Source organism: Miniopterus schreibersii (genome assembly GCF_964146895.1).
Source record: "Miniopterus schreibersii genome assembly, chromosome: 1".
NCBI classification, from domain to species: domain Eukaryota; kingdom Metazoa; phylum Chordata; class Mammalia; order Chiroptera; family Miniopteridae; genus Miniopterus; species Miniopterus schreibersii.
This window is the reverse complement of record NC_138101.1, coordinates 156,722,638-156,740,756: the sequence shown is the minus strand read 5'-3', so window position 1 is coordinate 156,740,756 and position 18,119 is coordinate 156,722,638. Positions and strand designations below refer to the sequence as shown.

The following is an 18,119-nucleotide window of genomic DNA, read 5'->3' as shown; positions in this document are numbered from 1 at the left end:
TGTTTATTATTTATACTGCTCATTTGACTATTAGTTAAAAGCACCCGTACCTCTGTAACAATACTCTTTTTTTTTACAGTGGTATTTTAAAAATCTTCAATGATATTTTATATTTTTTGACTCATTTTTTATTTTATTTTTTCTATCCTCTCTATGCCCTTTTCCACTCCACCCCCCCAACCCCCTCAATCACCACACTGTTGTCCGTGTCCATGAGTTCTCTCTTTTTTTTCTTTTTTTGCTCAATACCTCCACCCCCTCCCCCTGAGCTGCCTGCCTGCTCTCTCTCTCTGAGTCTGTCTCTATTTGGCTTGGTCGTTTAGTTTGTTCATTAGATTCCACATATGAGTGTAATCACATGGTGCTTGTCTTTCTCTGACTGGCTTATTTCACGTAGCATAATGTTGTTCTCCAAGTCCATCCATGCTGTTGCAAAGGGTAAATTTTCTTCCTTTTCACGGCAGAGTAGTACTCCATCGTATATAACAGTGCTTTTGCAGGGACTGCCTGCCTCATCCTCAGGCGAGTTCAACTCACCAGGTGTTTATCGGACAATACATTATTCCCAGGCACTTGGACAGTTCTGACCAATGCCGTGCTGTTTCTTATTTACCATAGGAAATTTTTTACCAAATATCTGGGTAGCTAAATCCCTAAGCCCCTGCTTTTAAGTGTTAACAGCTATATTTGGATTGAGTTGTATTGATCAGGGGTGGCAGCCTACCGCCTGCAGACAAAATCCTGCTCAGCGCCTACTTTATAACAAAAGTCTTATTGGAACACAGCCGAGCTCTGTTGTTTTATTCTTGTCTCAGGCTGTTTTCATGCTGCAATGGGAAAGTTCAGTGGTTGTGATAGACCATATGATCCCCAAAGCCTAAAATAATTACTTTTGTGACCCTTTACAGAAAAATCTTTGCTGACTCCTAGATACCTGTGCAGAACTTCCTTTAAGTTAATTGAATGAAAGCAGTTGTATTCAACTGTAAGATTTAATTTTATTTGGTCAAAAAATTGAAATATGCTCACTTTATCTGGGCTTATGATCATCAAAACATTTAAATCACTTTTATGTGCAAAGACCCGTGGCCCATGGAAACTGGCAGGTGATAGACTAGAAAGAGTTGGGTGCAGGAGGTGGATCTGGGCTGCCTGGTTTCGAACCTTACTCCGCATGTGCCTGGTGACTTTAGGAAGCTTTGTGATCTGTGTACCTTGATTTCCCCACCTGTAAAATTCGAGTGAGAATAAAATCTCCCCCATGAGCTGTTGTAGGGCTAAATGAAATAATGAATGCAGTAAGTACACAGTAAGCATTAGTTATTATTATCATATGCTAAGGCAAGTGTGTAAGTTCCTCCTATATTTCTGAGTTGTTTTCCCAAAATTCAATTGTAAAGATGCTTATTGGAAATTCAAATGCCTGGTACCCTGGAAACTTTTAAATAGAGGATTGGTTTATTGACAAACCCATAAAAGGCTAACTTCCATGGAATGTAGTTGAACAAATTATTTATTGGAATGTTCTTAGAATGCAGGCTCGGCTTATTGTATTATTTACGTAGAAACATGGGTTTTGATAAGCTGGATAAGAAAAGAAAAAAGTGAGGTCAGTGGTGATCAGCAGCCAACCCAGACAAGCTCATTTCTTCCAGCAAAGATCCTTTAGGCCTGGAAGCCTTGTAAAGCAATGCATTTCCTTTTCTTTGTTTTGTTTTGCTAATCCTCACCTGAGGATAGTTTTCCATTGATTTTTAGAAAGAGTGGAAGGGAGGGAGAGAGGGGGAGAGAAAGAGAGAAACTCCCCTGTGAGAGAGACGCTGATTGGTTGCCTCCCACACTCGCCTGGGCCAGGGTGGTGAGCAAACCTGCAACCCAGGTACATGCCCTTGACCAGGAATCAAACCGACCCTTTGGATCGAAGGCTGAACTAAAGCAATACATTTTCATGTGATGTGATTTGTAAAATGGAATCAAGCAGAAAGGAAAACACTAAAGTCACCTAGAACCCTCCATATAGGGTTAGTTCCTATATAATCTCTTGCTGTTTTCACTTATCCACATGTAGACATGCATATATACGTGCTTTCTTGTTAATTTTAACAAAAATGGGATTCTCTTGCATCGTGTATCTTAGTGTCCTGCATGTTCTTGGCATGGTGCATTGTATTACGTGTTCATTGAAAATTTGTTGACTATTAAGACTTGCTTTTTATATTCAGACAACAGAATTTTTAAGTGACTCACACAAAGGGGGCTGATTACTTGCCTCTGAATTAATGCCTTGAATCAATGACTGACTAATCGGGTGCTCTACCGAGGAAATGAGTTAGTTGACCACTAATGACTTCGTGCTTTAGAAATCTCTGCCCACTCGATAAATGAGGAACTCAGCATCAATGTGCAGCTTTCAGCTCTGAGGAAGCTGGATGGGTCTGTTGGATGTTTACGAAGTAATGCCAAGGGTGGAGCTGCAAATCTTTTCCTCTGAAAAATGATAGAAGTCTTTTTTATCAGTTCAATGCTAAGGGAGTATTATTATGATAGAGTAGCATTATTTTAAATAAAAGTGGGTTCCCCCCCCCTCTCCTAAGCTTAATAGTTAAGGCTAGAAGAGATTCGATTTCACATTAAGTGATAAAATTGCTCATTTCACCTCTTCTACACCTGCTACCAGCATATTGTCTTGTATTGAAGGTCAGCATTTGGAGCAGTCAGTTGTTAATACATCCAGGCTGAATGCTCATTTCTTTGTTCTTCATCAGAAAAACATCTAGTTAGAAAATGCTCACATGGTTTACCCATAAAACTCCACATTTTTCAGCTATTTATCCTAAGACAAGGAAGGTTTAACTTACCATCCATTTTTCCTCACTGTTGCCACACTCCTTACAATTACACTCGAAAATCTATGAGGAAAACATTGCAGTTTTTGCTCTGATGCCTGGCGAGACATCCTTTATAGCCACTTGGCTGACGAAAATAGTTCTTGTGTAAAAGCACTCCGTGCTCATTTGGGCCAGCCTTCTCCAAACTTGTTTTCGCTCAAAGACCACACTCAAGTGTGTTTGGCATCTTCGGCCCTTGAATTAGGGGTTGAGACTTTTGTGCCAGACCAAGCGGAGCTCAAGGCAGTGTCTTTCCGAAGGAGGTTTGGTCCTTGGCAGTCACTCGCCTTGCGGGAGGGGGGCAGCTGCTGCAGCGAGACGAAGGCCGGCCTGGGCCTGGCGGCTGGAGCCGGGAGCTCGAGCTCCAGCTGACCCTGCTCCACGTGTCCTCAGGCGAGTGCCTTCGGCTGCACGCCCACCTCGGTGATAAAATCAGAACAGAGCCGTCCATTACCTCAGTGTGGGTGGTTCGGGGAAACTCAATGGTTGTTGAAATTTTTTTATGTTAAACTTTTATCTTTGTCTAATAAGACCATTAAAACAAACTTACAGAAGCTGCAGTACCATCACATTTCATAAAAGATAGAATATTTTAACATCCCCCAAAGTAGAAAGGAAATAATCTAAGAATAAAGGACAGTCTTTTATATTGAATAAATTGAGCTTATGAAAAATTCAGGCCCTTGTTTCTCTTTTTGCCATTCTTGCTGCAGATCAATGAAAGCTCAAAGATCCCCAACAAGCATTTGGGAATCGAGACCTTTTGGGTCCCTTCATCTTGAAAATTCTATTAAATAAGATGACTTTTGTGTTATTTTTTTCTTTCTTTCTGGGTTGTTGGTTGGTTGGTTGGGTAGGTGTTTTTGTTTGTTTGTTTGTTTGTTTGTTTTTGGCTTGGTTTTGTATCATAGCCTTGTAGCTACATACATTTTCAAAATTAACCTTGGGCCACACCTTCATGGCCAAAGATGCTGTGGTAGAGACAATGATGGAAATAGCTTTTTCCAAAGGCGCACCTGAATTATGTAGTAGGGAGTGGGAGTGAGCATTTGATTGCTGGGGAAGTGACCCAACCTGGTAGGAGGCCTGTGCTCTCAGGGAAGCCCTGAGGTCTCTGTAGACCCAGCAAGGTGGAAAAAAAGATGGGCAGTTAGATGAACAATTAGGCCAAGCTCTCACCTGAAGTAACTAAAATATGTTTGTTTCCTTTAAATCTAAGTTAAATTCTCTTGTCTCAGTTCTTCCATTTCAAACCAAACTTTATTTTTCAGGAATCCTCCCCAGAAATATGGCCCTTGAGAACCCAAATGGGAAATTTGGGGAACAGCTACAGTTTTCCCTCTTTCAGCCTCAGGATTGATTCAGGATTGGCCTAGAGTAGTAGTCTGAAAGATTTTTTTCCTCTGAGTGTCTCCTTCCCAGGCCTTTACCAGAATTTACAGACTCCTGAGTCAAGATTTTACAAGATCTCTCTTTACATAGCACATTATTAATAGTAAAAAAAAAAAAATGTTGGCTCCTATAGGAGCTCTTATGCAACCCAATCCATATTTATTCGATAACCAAGGGCTTGGCGGGTAGGAAGGGATTGCTGAGAAGCTGCATCCTTTCATTACATCCTCAGGCAGCCCTTCTTTGTATGCAATGATCACTATGCCCAGGGCAGGTGGCAGTCACGGCATTTCCTTTACAACTAAGGGAAGGAGCACCCTCCTCCATGCAGACATCATACTTGCCCAAGTTTGTTTTCACCTAGAGATAAATGTAGACAGATGGTCATAGCAGGACTCTATTTCTTGAAAATTGAGTTTATTGTAAGAATTACTATATGATGAGAATCAGAATGAGAGCCAAACCATGTCATTTATTCAGTTTCTATTTGGTCCCTCCCGTGTGGTAAGGGTATTGAAAAAAGTCAGCTAAGGGAGATAGAGTTTTGAGTACTCAGAGAATCACAGAACCTAATTTATAAGAGACCATAGGCTCTCTAATGGAACACCCTTCAGTCCTACATTAGATGCTTGTGCTGCCAATTTAGGGTTGCACAGGGGTAAAATGCAGGACGCCTGGGTAAATTTGAATTTCAGATAAATAACATTTTAGTAGAACTATGTCCCAACTATTGCTTGGGGCATACTTATTGGGATATATCAAGTGTCCCAAAAAATGTATACACACACTTTGAATAATTATAAAGGCATTGTTTATTAAAATACATTTCATTTTCAAAATTGAGCTATCAGCTGTTGAAGTGTGTATGCATTTTTGGGGGGGACACCCTGTATATGCATAAGTTTTTATTGTTTATCTGAACTTCAAATTTAACTGGGCATTTTTTATTTTATTTGCTAAATCTACCAATTTGCAAGTCTACCAATAATAATAACAACAATAGCAACAATACCTGCTAATCTTAGAAAGGCAATATAGCTTGTTGATTAAGAGTGTGGACCTTAGAACCAGACTGCCTGGGTTTGAATCGTAGGTCTGTCACTTACTAGCTTGTGATTCTGAGCAGGTTTTAAAAGTTCTCTATGCCTCAGTTTCTCCATAGTAAAGTCGGATGAGAATAGTAACAGGGTTGTGATTAGAAGCTTAGGATAGTATCATGTAAAGTGTATGTGTTCAATCAGTGTTATTATCAGCATTTAGTCTACAGCATTGTACAACGTTTCTTATCAGCTTAATAATTTTAATAATAAATTTATCTGTTCTAAATTTTGCCTTTAAAAAAAGTAGGCCATTAGTCTATTGGTGGCCTCATATGACTTTGGCACTTGGAATTGCATTTGTTCTTGGCCCTTCTTCTGCGACTCTTTGGCGATTTTCAGTTATGATTCACTGTCTCATTCACATTTTCTCTTAGTGCCCTGGACCATGGGCTGACCCCAGGCCAACACTGGGTACATCTGGGTGTGTTCTTAAAACGACCCCATCTTCTCTACTGTCATTTCAGGTTCAACCCTTTCAAGTCTGAGATCTTTCTGGTCAGCAAAAAAGGAAGCAGAATTGCAACCGAATCATTCCACATTCTCAGCTTTGTGTATAAATATTAATTTTTAAATATTACATGATTTATCCAACACTTGGCTCATTTGTGTTCAATAATAGCACCAAAGCTGCGTCTCAGAGGTGTTGACATGTCACAAAACATGCATCTTGAAGTATATGAGTTAAGGAGATTACATCTACTACATGCCAGACACTGTGCTAAGCATTTTATAGCATTGAATTCTCATAATGACCCTATCAAGTCGGTCCTGTTTTACCCCATCCATTAACCGCAGCTTACAGGCGTGACTTAGCCAAGGTCAGAGAAGAACTGGACTTGGGGAACGAGTCACTCTGACCAGATTCACCACACTGCTCTCTTTGACACCTGGATCCTAACATATAAATCTATAAATGTCTCCTTGGGGAGGGAATCTCATGGCTTTACATCTTCAACTGCAAAATTTCTAAACATTTTGAAATCATTGATTAAAAAAAATAGTTTTGCGTATGTATGTTGTTTTGGTTTTTTTGTTATTTTCTTTCTTTTATGATTTTTTTCCTTCTCCACAAGGGCAGGGAGTTTTGTCCATTGTGTCTGTTTTGTTCACTGCTGTATCCCCAGCATCTAGAACAGTGCCTGTCAAGTTATAACACCCAGTTCAAACTAGTTGATTGTTGAATGAATAAATGGAAATTTGTTTTATGTTAAAATACCACGATTTATTTGGGCATGTTTAAATATGTTGTATAAAACAGTTGAGACTCAATATAAACACATTCTCCTGAGAGACCTTCCTGGATTCCCCATGCAGAAGTTACACCTTCTTCCCCTAAGCCTGATCTGTATGGGTCTGTAATTTTCTGCTCTGAATAATATACAAGTAGAGACAACTCAGTTCCCTGAGCTTCTAAAGAGTAGGACTGTTAAATGTATCCCTCTTACTTGTTAAATGAGTAAATGAATACATTCTTGGTATACCTAATAGAAAGTTCCAAGGAAAAAATAATATCATTTGAGAAGAGGAATGATAACTACTCTTTTCACTCTTTGGTCATTTCTGTTTTGTTTTTTTTCTTTTTTTCTAGCTGTACACGTCACCAGTCTTAAAGGAATGTGCTTCAGTTCATTTAAAACAATTTCTTTCGTAGCACCTTGGTAATTAAGGTCATTACTCTTCCTGGAAAGGAACAGAATCTGAGCTAGTTGGTAATTGCCTTTGTCTTTATTTGTAATCTTTTAGAAAACAAGGACATGAGCTTTTCGTTGGACAGTAAGTATGAATTTTTGATAACATCTGGTTACTTAATTTTTAAAAATGTGTAGCTATGAAGATTAACAATGGACCTTAACTGGATATAAATTCAGACATATATAGGATCCGTATTAATCTCAGTCAACCCTTTCAAGCAGATGCCATATTTTGGTGATAAGGAAATTGAAATGTACCAAGGAGCGGTAAGTTACATGCCACGGGGATTATTGTAGTTTTTGGCTTCTTTGATGCGTGGGTAGTTTTTCTTAATGTTGGCAATACATTTGTATTTCCTTATTATGAATTATTATTGGGGAAACTCAAGTAGGTGACATTGATTTTTAACGATGTGCTGCTCTTTCAAGTGCAGCTAAAAAAGCATAGGACTCTTTACCATTGGAACATTATATACACAGTTAGCTAAATGGGATGTAAGACCTACAGCTTGGGGGATCTTCCTCCTTCCACACATGCCACAACAGTCTAAGGACTGAAAAACCAGTAATGGGTGAAAAATAAATTGGACGATGGGAATCATTCTGTCTGAATGAGACCCTCACTTAAGCTGTGGCTCTGAACATGAAAAACAAATCTTTCATCACTTTTCATCTATTTTATGTGATAAAAATAGAAACTGTAATCCTAATAAGTGTTTCACTCCGTGGTTCCTCACCTCCCCCGGCCACCCCATCTCTGCCTCTTTCCCCTTCGCTCTTTCCTCCTCGGCAGAAGCACAGAAGCGTTCATTAATCCTGACCCCTGGAAAACAAACCAAAGCGAGCCCACACAGATTCATCAGTTCAAGTGGAAGGCAACTTACCCAGAGCAAGAGCCCACCCCATTGTTGCCAGATGAATGGTGCTGGGCGCTAGAGCCGAAGGAGGCTGCCACGCGAAAGGCCTTTGATAATGCTCCTTTATGGGAGCCCAGCACAAGGGGAGCACTGTGAGCAGAGGCTGGGCCCTGCCCTGGCGCCCCGATCGGGCTGGCCTGGCATTCTCAATGACAGCCGGGCGGGGGTGGGTGCGAATGCTGTGCACTCCTGTTGTTTCTTTCCAGTTCTCTGAAAAGCGTTGCTACACGAGTCCCTTTTGGACCATTCATCTTTTGGGGAGAGTTCTCTTTAAAGGAATGCCCTAGAATTTTAAAAATATATATTTATTTTTAACTGCTCATGGTAACAAGAGTGTTGTATAAAATTCGTATTTCCTGAGTGCCGGGTGCTATTTGGGACGATAATAAAACAGCCCTGGTTGCTGGCTGTGTCTTATTCTCCACCCCCATTTCACAGATGAGGAAACTGAGGCTCAGAGAGGTAAAGTACTCAAACCTATTGGGTGTTGAATCTGAAGTCAGGTCCTAACGATTTGCAAGGGCTTCACAAGAGGGAAGAATTGGGCAGAGGAAATACCTACCCTATAATTCTCAGGTAGCTGAGAGGTTCCGGAAGACCATAGATTGGAAACCAGTTTGAAAAACAGTGGCATGCAAAGGTCAAGTATAACTAGCTAATGAGCTTTAAAGCCTTGTTGGGCAGGGGCTTGGCCCACACTTTTTCCCCCATGCCCGCAGCTTCCTCTCACTCCATTCCCTTCTATTTTCCATCCCCTTTTCTTGTAATCGGTTTCCCTGTTTTCAAAGAGGTATTAAAAATAATCCTGCATAAGCAATCAAGGCCTGAAGGCCACTTTAGGCCAGTGTCCTGAAGTCCACCCATGCACCCCCCTCTGACTGTAAGGTGAGGGCAGGGATGTATTCCTGTCCCTGTTTGGAGTTGTTCAGTCGCCACGTCCCAGGAATCGCCTCTGACCCTCACTGGGCAGTTTCCCTGTGAGCCCCCTGCTCGTGGCATGAGGGGAAGTGTGGACACTAGATCCACCAGTTCTTACATGTGTGCAGGAGTCCAAGCACCCTCTTGTCATCCCCTTTCATTCAATTCTGATCTGCCAGAGCTTGCAGTGAGTGGCAATTTCTGGGCCAGGCCCCTTTTTCTATAGTAAGTGATTGTATAATAGGCCCAAAGCTGGGTTGGTAACTGATGCTGCACCTTTGCATAATACTCTACCTTTTCAAATTACTTTCCCATCCACCATCTCACTTGCCCTGTGACATTGGTAGCATGGGCATTATTACTCCCTTTAGAGATGGGACCAGTGAAGGGAAAGACAGAATCCAGATGTCTTCTCACTCTGGATCTTCACTGTTTTACATTCGATAGCCTTCAACTGAAGGAGTGTTCTCTCTCCAGCTTTCCTCCACATGAAGTCTTTTTCTTTTTAGTATTTTCTTTTGAGGGAACAGTGGAGGTGGGTGCCAAGAAATTGAAGAAAGCAGGGCCGAAGGGTTGTTCTGACAGAGTGGATTTATTGGTGAATTTATATTTATGCGTAGCTGAGGTATCCCGTGAAACTAAAACCCAGGGGAATGTCTTAGTGTAGTAAGATTTTCCCCCCTCTACTGAGATGAAACAAACTGATCAAACCAGTTTATCATTTTAAAGAACCGCACCCCTTGCCCTGTTCTTACAGGACATTTTTAGCTTTTCTTTTCATTCATATTCCTCTCCAGCCTGCCTCTTAGAAAAGAATTGTGTAGGAATTTAGAATTCTAGTAAAGTCAGATCCAGGTTTTTAGGAGGCCTGTCGCCCAAGGGTCTTTAGAAATGTTTAGCAATGGAGCGTCATCTGCGGAGGCGTGTTGGGTGGCAGGGTGTGTGTCGGAGTATCTGAAGGCATGGGTCATGTCTGAAGGCTGAGTCACACGAAGCCCTACAGAAGAGTCCTTCCAGATTCCATCTTTATGTTGTTAGACGTAGCTCCTCCTGACCTAGGCAGGTTTATGAATTCCTGTGTTATGGAACCTATAAGATGTAATTATAGGCATTGGAACTATACAATAGTATAGGCCAAGACCAAGAAAAGAAACCTAAAGTGTTGCTCTATCTGACCATGGTTTTGTTTTCATTTTTTTGTTTTGCTCTTCTAGGCACAGTATGAAAACCCACCCCACATCTATGCTCTTGCAGATAACATGTACAGAAACATGATCATTGACAGAGAGAACCAGTGTGTCATCATCAGGTACGGAAAGAGCCTTATTAGGCATCGAGGATGTGAGATCATGCTCTAGTTAGAGATTCTATGGGGAGGCTGTGCTTTCGCAACGGCTGCTGACGTATCTGAGTAACAATCACACTGTCTGCTTTGTCATGGTTTATCTTCTCATTCTAAATCATAAAGGCTTTTGAGCTTCCATAGGGTTGCGCTATATATATAATGTATATGTGTATATATATAGTGTGTGTATATGTATATGTAAATGTATATGCCGTCTCTTAAGGCATGAAGACTTTTGGGCTCAAGGTGCCAGCCAGATCTTTTCTTAATGATCATCATCGGGGCCCTGGACTAAACATTGTAAAACATCTCCCCTCCCATGTGCTTATACCGTGGCTTTACTCTAAGTTGAGGATCCTTTGTGTCGTAAGTTTCACTGTTCTGTCAGCTAGAGTCCTTTTCTCTAGGTTCTTCTCTTTTCTTTCCCTAATAATTTAGTTCGTGTTTGAACTTTTTGGTGTACTTTGTCATTTGCTTTTAATTTTCTGTGGGCATTAGTGGTAAATGCCAGCATTAGATGTCTGTAGCTACATTTCAAAATCCTTTTAACCTGACCCAACTCTGGGTCTTTGTTGGGTTTGAGTGTTTTGTTTACTTTTACAGTTATGAACATTTTCAAACACAGAGAAAATGTAAGCGTCCGTATTCCCATCACTCAGAGCTTGACAGCTGTTAACATTTTGTCATATTTGCATTCATCTTTGTTAGTTCTTTAATTTTTTTTTATTTTATCTGGAGCACTTTTGAAAAATTTTTTATTAGGGATATTTACAGACATATACAAAATTAAAAAGAGTATTATAATAAACCCCTGTGTGTCTGTCATCCAGCTTGTACTTTCATTAACAGTATGGCCAATCCTGTTTTACTTAATCCTTCCATCCTGCTTCCACTTGGTCACTTAAAACAAATCCTAGGTAGCAGGTCATTTCATTTGTCAATAATTTATTATGGGCCTCTAAAAAATCCTTTATATCCCACCTAAAAAATGAATAATGAGTAATTCTTTTAACATCATCTAATACTATTAGCTCTATTCCACAACTGTATTGTACATTTTTTTTGTATAGTTGGTTTGTTTTTATTTGGGTTCCAAACAAAGCTCACACATTGCCCGTGGTTGCTATGTCTCTTAAGCCTCCTATTTTTGTTTCCTTGGCATTTATTTGTTAAAGAAAACAGTCTTTTGTCCTGCAGAATTTTCTCAAGCCTGGGATTAGCTGATTGTGTACAATCCCCTCTATTTCCTGTAAATTGGTGTCCATAGCTTAAAGTTTGATCAGGTTCAGATCAATTCTTTGGCAAAAATGCTTCATCAGTGATGGTCCGCACTCAAGGCTCTTATTGCTGAATAATGCCTGTTGGTCTCTCTCCGTGTGATGTTTAAATTGCCAGTGGGTCCATCCATTAGAAATTCTCATTTCAGTCATTCTTTTTTTTTTTTTTTTTTTAATCCTTACCCGAGGATATTTTTTCTATTGCTTTTTGGGGGGGGGGGGGAGAGAAACATCGATGTGAGGGAGACATATTGATTGGTTGCCTCCCGCACATGCCCCAGCCAATACTGGGGATCAAGCCTGCAACTGAGGTACATGCCCTTGGCCAGAATTGAACCCAGGACCCTTCAGTCTGCAGGCTGATGCTCTAACCACTGAGCCAAACCTGCTATGGCCACAGTCATTCTTTAATTAATGGTTGAAAAATAGTTTTTTTGTAATTCTATGATTTTTTCTACATTTATTAGATGGAATTCTGTATGGGAGAACTAGATAAAAAGTTCAATTCATTGTCTTAACTAATTTTCAAAGCAATGAGTTGATGCCCTAGCAACCTCCCAAGGTAATATGCTTTGATTTTCAGTATCATTCCTTCAGTATCATTCCAAACTAGTGGATTTTAAATATATATTATCTGTTTAACTACATTGCAGTTTTTCTTTCGGGCTCCAAAGGTCCTAACTTTGACCAGTGAGAGAGCCCTTTGTATTGGCTCCTGTGTCCCTTTGATATGACCCGGGTAGTCTTTGATAGTTTTCTTGCTTAAGATGTTCCAGACTCATCTTGTACATTTCCTGCCAAGCCCTGGAATCAGCCATTTCACCAAAAAGCCCTGGTTCATTTTAATGGCAAATATATTTCAAGACCACCAACCTAATCACTGAGTGCTCACTGCCGTATGTTGTCAATGCTAATAGTTCTTTTCAAAGGACAAAAGAATATGAATTTTTTAAAGAAAAAAATGAAACATAAGTTCATACTGATAATTTTCAGTTCATTTTAAGATTATAGGATTTTTACATCTTTTTACATTTGTATCTCTTTTTTTATATTTGTATATCATTTCTCTTAATGCTGACAATTTTGATTCCCAATAATAGTATCACAGTTATTCCCAATAATAGTATCACTGTGTGTGTAAATGTAAATGTAAATATGGAAGTAGAAATAAATATGTATCTCTATACTTAAAAGTAAACATATGTAAACATATATAATGGGATAAAACATAAGTAAATTTTTAATGATTTAAAATAACAATACCAATGTTATTAGTAGCTATACTGAATTAATTCTACAATTTCTTTGTTCTTTTTGTCACAATATTGGGTTTTAAAAGCCACTTAAGACAAGCCTCTTCTGTGTCATTAACATTCAAACTTGACCTACAATTGGGTCCATTTATTTCATCTTGGATTTTAGGGATTTAACACATTAAAATTTAATTTTGTTTTATAATTGCATGAAATACTTACATGGTTCCAAAGTCAAAACTATAAAACACAGAACCCTGAAGTATTTCAAGGTAAGGGTAGATTTCATGATATTTTACCTCTTACATATTTCCATACACATCTCTGGGAAATAGTTTTTTTCCCCTTAGCCCCAGGACTAGTATCACAACTAAATAATTAATAAAAACTTAATATCATCTAAAAATAAGCAATGAACATTCAGATTTCTCTGTCGAACACGCATCCTTTCCTGCTGGTTTATGTAAATCAAAGAACAGTGGTTTCATTTGCATATGAGTCTTCTACTTTTTTTATTTTTATCCTACCACACTTCCCCTAGTACCACCATGGCTTTTTTTTTTTTTTTTTTAATGCCATTTGACTTGGTAAAGACACCAATCCAATTTTCCTATAGACACCTTTTAGATTTATCTAACTGCTTCCTCATGATCTCATTACACTAATTCCTTCAGCTGGATTTTCTGTAAATTGGAAGTTAGATCTAAATACCTAATTAGATGCAGGTTAAGCACCTTTGGAAGGAATTCTTGGGCGATGATGAGTTGAGTTGCTTAACAGGAAATGCTTTTGTTTGAACCCAAGTTCACTGGCCAACAGAGAGGTGGAGGGTGTTTTCTTAACTAGAGCCGATGAGAGTGAGCACAGGATGAGTTTTCTAATTCAGTCTCTTGCCTTTTCTCCTTCCTGCTGAGCCTCCAGTGAGATGAGAAAGAAGGGAATAGTCTTGCTGTATGAGCTTCACAAGTCTGGAAGCTGCCCACCATCCCCCAAATCTGTCCCTGCAGGATGCACTGCACTGAAGCAGGAAACGGGCCCACTTGTAGGCTCCTTCTTTCCAACTGTTCAGGTGGCCACGGCCCGAAGGCCCTGCTCCCAGGATTTCTGTTGCGGTAACTGTGCTTTAATTTAAGAGAAAGTAGAACAAGGAGGTGCTTTGACTTCTGACACTACCCAGAGTCAGGCCACACTTCGCAAGATAAGGGCACAGCCCTCCTCACTTCAGACACCAGGGGGGATCCCCAAGCCACCCTCCATCTGACCAGCTAGCTACAAATTCAGGGGTTCCCACCACCCTCTTAGTTCCAATAATTTACTAGAATTCTCACAGGATTCATGAAAGCTCTGAACCTGTGATTACCATTTTATTACAGCAAAAGAAATCAGAAACAGAAAAAAGGAGAGATGAGTAGGGCAATGTCTGGGAGAGGTCCAAATGAGAAGCTTCTGGTTGTCCTCTCTGGAAGTCATGAGTGGTGTTACTTCCTTCCAGTTCTGGCAATAGTATTGCCAGCCTTTGGTGTCCAGAGTCTTTATTTGGACTCACTCACTGCATGGGTGACCTTTAATCTCCAGTTCCTCCAGTAGGGGGTGGGGAGATGAGTGAGAAATTATATGGTGCTTTCCAAAGCTTCCATCATAAATCATATTGTTCGTCTATCTCAAAGCCCCCAGGCAAGCAGAGAGACTCCCATCAGGCAGGACATTCCAGGTCTCTAGAGATTACCTCCTAGTAGCCCAGGGCAGAAGCCCAACATCTTTTTGTGTCCTTACCCAAGAGCTGTGGTTTCTGCTTTCAGCAAATAGATTTGCTACCTCTGGCAGGCCATGGTTCATTCTAGCAGCTCTGTGATCCTGGGCAGCAAACCTAACACTTGTCTGGGCCTATATCTCTTCATTTGTGAGTGAACCGATTGACCAGATGACCTCTGAGGTCTCTCCTGGTTTTGGAGTTCTTTCTTCCAAATAAGGCCAGAGGAAAGGGAAGGCAGGGAAATGCTGTTGTGGATAGAGAGGCAGGCCCAGGTTGGCAGCCAGCGACACTGGGAGAGCGGGTGCTTGTCCAGCTGGGGGCCGAGTCAAGTGCAGACTGCCCGCTTGCATTTGTGAACAGAAAACAAACAAAACCCATTCTCCTGGGGCTAGAAGAGAAACTTGCCCCTTGTGTTACGGGCTTTTGCCATAGCTGGAAAGACTAGGAATTTTTAGTATCACTTAATTAGAAAATTAAAAATTAATGACCAAATCTCTCTGGTGTTATTTTCAGACCTTCACCTCCCAATTTCCCTGGTGTGACCTTGTCTACGTGATGAAATCATACTCTTTAGATGGGATAATACAGGACAGGGAGGCAGTAGCATCAGTTTCCTCCCAATCTTACTCATGGTTTCTAAAGCTGCGGGTGTGCTGACAGGGTGGGTAGGCAGCTGACTGGTTTTGGACTAGAAGTCAGTGTCACAAACTGAATTTAAAAAGAGAGAAATCCAGAAAGGAGACGGGCTGTTTTCTCAATCACAGGCCTCCACCAAAGGTTTGGTCCTAACTTTTGCATGTCTGCAGGCTTGCTTTGTCAAAATAGCTAGAGTTGAGCAGCTTCAGATAGACTGACTCTGGCCAAACTCACAAATGAGTGTGAGTTAGATCCCAATTCATGAACTGGTAAGGAGAACTCTGCCTGTGGACAGCCCAGCTGATGATTTCCCTGGAACACAGCCCAGAGGGGAGCCAGATTACCATTAGAGGGTGGAATTCAGAACAGGGATGATCATACTGGCTGTTATCAGATCGAGTCCCCCATCTCTGCCTGGAGACAGTGAGCTCATGGTGTCATTCTAGTCCTCAGAGTAGTCTATTCACTTGGGGAAAATCCATCATTTCTGATGTGTGTTTTTTCCTGTCCTGACTCGATGTAGGCCAACCCCTTTTTATGAACCTTCTCTTTCTCCTGCCAACCCCAGCCATCCATTAGGTGAAAGTGTGATCAGGAATAAACACCCAGGATGTGCCTTAGATATTTCCCAAGTTTATCCCCAACAGTCTTAACTTCCCAGGGATAAGTGTTTCCAATTCCTGTATTGCCTTGGTAACTCAGTGGCTGTATAGATATTTGGGCAATACATCTAGAGATTGTGTTTCAGCTGATTTATGGTAAGCCCAGAGCATCAGTATCTTTTCTCAAGCTCCCTGATTTATTCTAGCTGAGAACTGAGAGTAAGGCTCCTGAAATCCTAATATCCCAGTCACCTCTCATCATTAGCACTATTAACTAGTCCAGGCAAGATATACTTCCAGAGTGCCTGCCCTCTGCTGGGTGCTTTCCTTATAGGTCATCTCCTCTTATCCTCACAACCACCCTGGCTGCCGGCATTGTTATTTCTAGAGGTTCCATCCAGAAAGTGAGGTTTAAAGGAATTCTGAGATCCTCAAACTAGTAAATGGTAGAGCCTCTGTTGAAATGTAACCAACTCCTGCCTTAAGCACCAATTATCACTGTGATAATTCCATTTATGTGACAGACCAACATTTCAAATTTAACAAGTTCATAATGGTTCTTTTTATGTTTCCCAACATGTATTCTCCCACCGACTCCCAAACACAGTTGCCCGATGAGTGCTCTTTATTATATCATTTAGTCTATGTTCCACTTCTGCTAAGATATCTCAGTGGCTTTCCATTGCCCAGTAGAGTCCAAAGTCCCTAGCTTGGGACACGTCCAGCCTTATTTTTTTCTACTTTAACAAATTTCCCTACTCTTTTCCCTCGAATGCATCATGTTCTTGCCCAGATTGCTCTCCTTGTATGGACTTACTTTGCCTGCCTAAGCTTTTCTCATCTACCTCAGCCCGGTGATCTCCATCCTCTGAATTTCAGTAGCACCTCATATACCACTCATTGTCGGCGCCTTCTTTTTGGTTTGTTAATCTTCACCTCAGGATATTTTTTTCCATTACTTTTTCAGAGAGTGGAAGGGAGGGAGGGAGGGAGAGCCAGAGCAAGAGAGAGAGAGAGATGTGAGAGAGCCACATTGACTGGTTGCCTCCTGCACCCACCCCATGAGGGGTGGGAATCGAACCCACACCCTTCGGTGCACAAGCAGATGCTCTAACCACTGAGCCACACCCATCAGAGTGACACCTTCTTAATATCATTATTTTTTAATTTGCTTATGCACATTTTTTCAATCTTTAATGACAGGAAACTGTTGTTATACTTTTGGGTTTCTCTGATACACACAACAAATGTTTAATGATGATTTTGAAGCTGAAATACTTGAAGTAAGCTATAAGTAAGTGCTCCTGCATTTAGAAAAAGGGGAGATCAGTTTAGAATGAAGCAGTCAGCAAATGTGTGATGGAGGTATTGGGACTTGATTTGGGTCTTCCTTTTAGGATGTGTGGGATGGAGAAAGCATGGATGGCTTGATAGCCTCTGCAACCCACACTGTGTGATGGGGAGAAAAGAGGAGGTATCAGTGTGGTTGTGAAAAAAGACTGCCATAGACAGATGGTCCTTGTCAGTTACTCAAAGGCCCGAACTGGGTTCCCACTTCCGTCTCTCTATTACAGCCATGTAGCATTTGTGCAGTGGTGCAGGATAGGTGGATGTTGAGAGATAAAATTGTTTGGGTGACAGGTACCTCCTGGAATGATAGGCTGGAGTGATCTGCAGATCAATCTGCAAGTCTTGCAGATCCCTGAGCCAGGGACATGATACCATAAAAGGTTGGCTCACAAAGATAAGTCTGTTGGTAGAAAAGAGATGGGATCTTGAGAGAATCCAGATATCTAGTGAGGTTACAGAGGGCCTGACCTAAGTTGGAAAGGCAAAGAGGAAACTGATGTGTGACATTCAGTAAGCCTGTGAAGGAATAAAGGAACAGGAAGTGTATAGAAAAATACAACAGCTGTAGCTGCATTAGTATCATTGACAATGGTGAGCACCTGAAAACACAGGTAGACACACCTGTGAGCTCAGTAAATGAGCAACCTATATCTGCTTAGCTCATCAGTTTTTTTGTGTGTTTTTTTTTGCTCCCAAATCCAGAATTTAGATTTGTGTTTTATAATTACATATGACATATTGTTGGATCTATGAGAGACATCTATGCAAATCTCTCTATTTAATAAAAGAATCCGGTGTGGCAAAGGGGAAGGAGAAACAGCAAGTTTTTCTCGAATTCTCTACCATCTCTGTATCACCAGACAAGATCTTAGCAGTGTGGCCAGAGGCATTTCTGAAGCCCTTGCCAACTGACGTCTATGGAGACTTACGAGTCCTTGGAGAACATTTATGTGGCTGTTTCATTGCTGCCATCAAAAGTGAATTTCTATCACTTTTG

The 18,119-nt window shown here is 40.8% G+C and overlaps 1 protein-coding gene across 1 annotated transcript in view; it reads left to right on the top strand.

The window, feature by feature from the left end:
• MYO1E (myosin IE) overlaps positions 1 to 18,119 on the top strand; it is a 181,591-nt gene that overhangs the window by 73,388 nt on the left and 90,084 nt on the right. The window contains exons 3-4 of the mRNA XM_081128965.1: positions 7,249 to 7,338; positions 10,121 to 10,215. Of these exons, the coding sequence (XP_080985091.1) occupies positions 7,249 to 7,338; positions 10,121 to 10,215 (185 nt within the window). The remainder of the gene's footprint in view (positions 1 to 7,248; positions 7,339 to 10,120; positions 10,216 to 18,119) is intronic.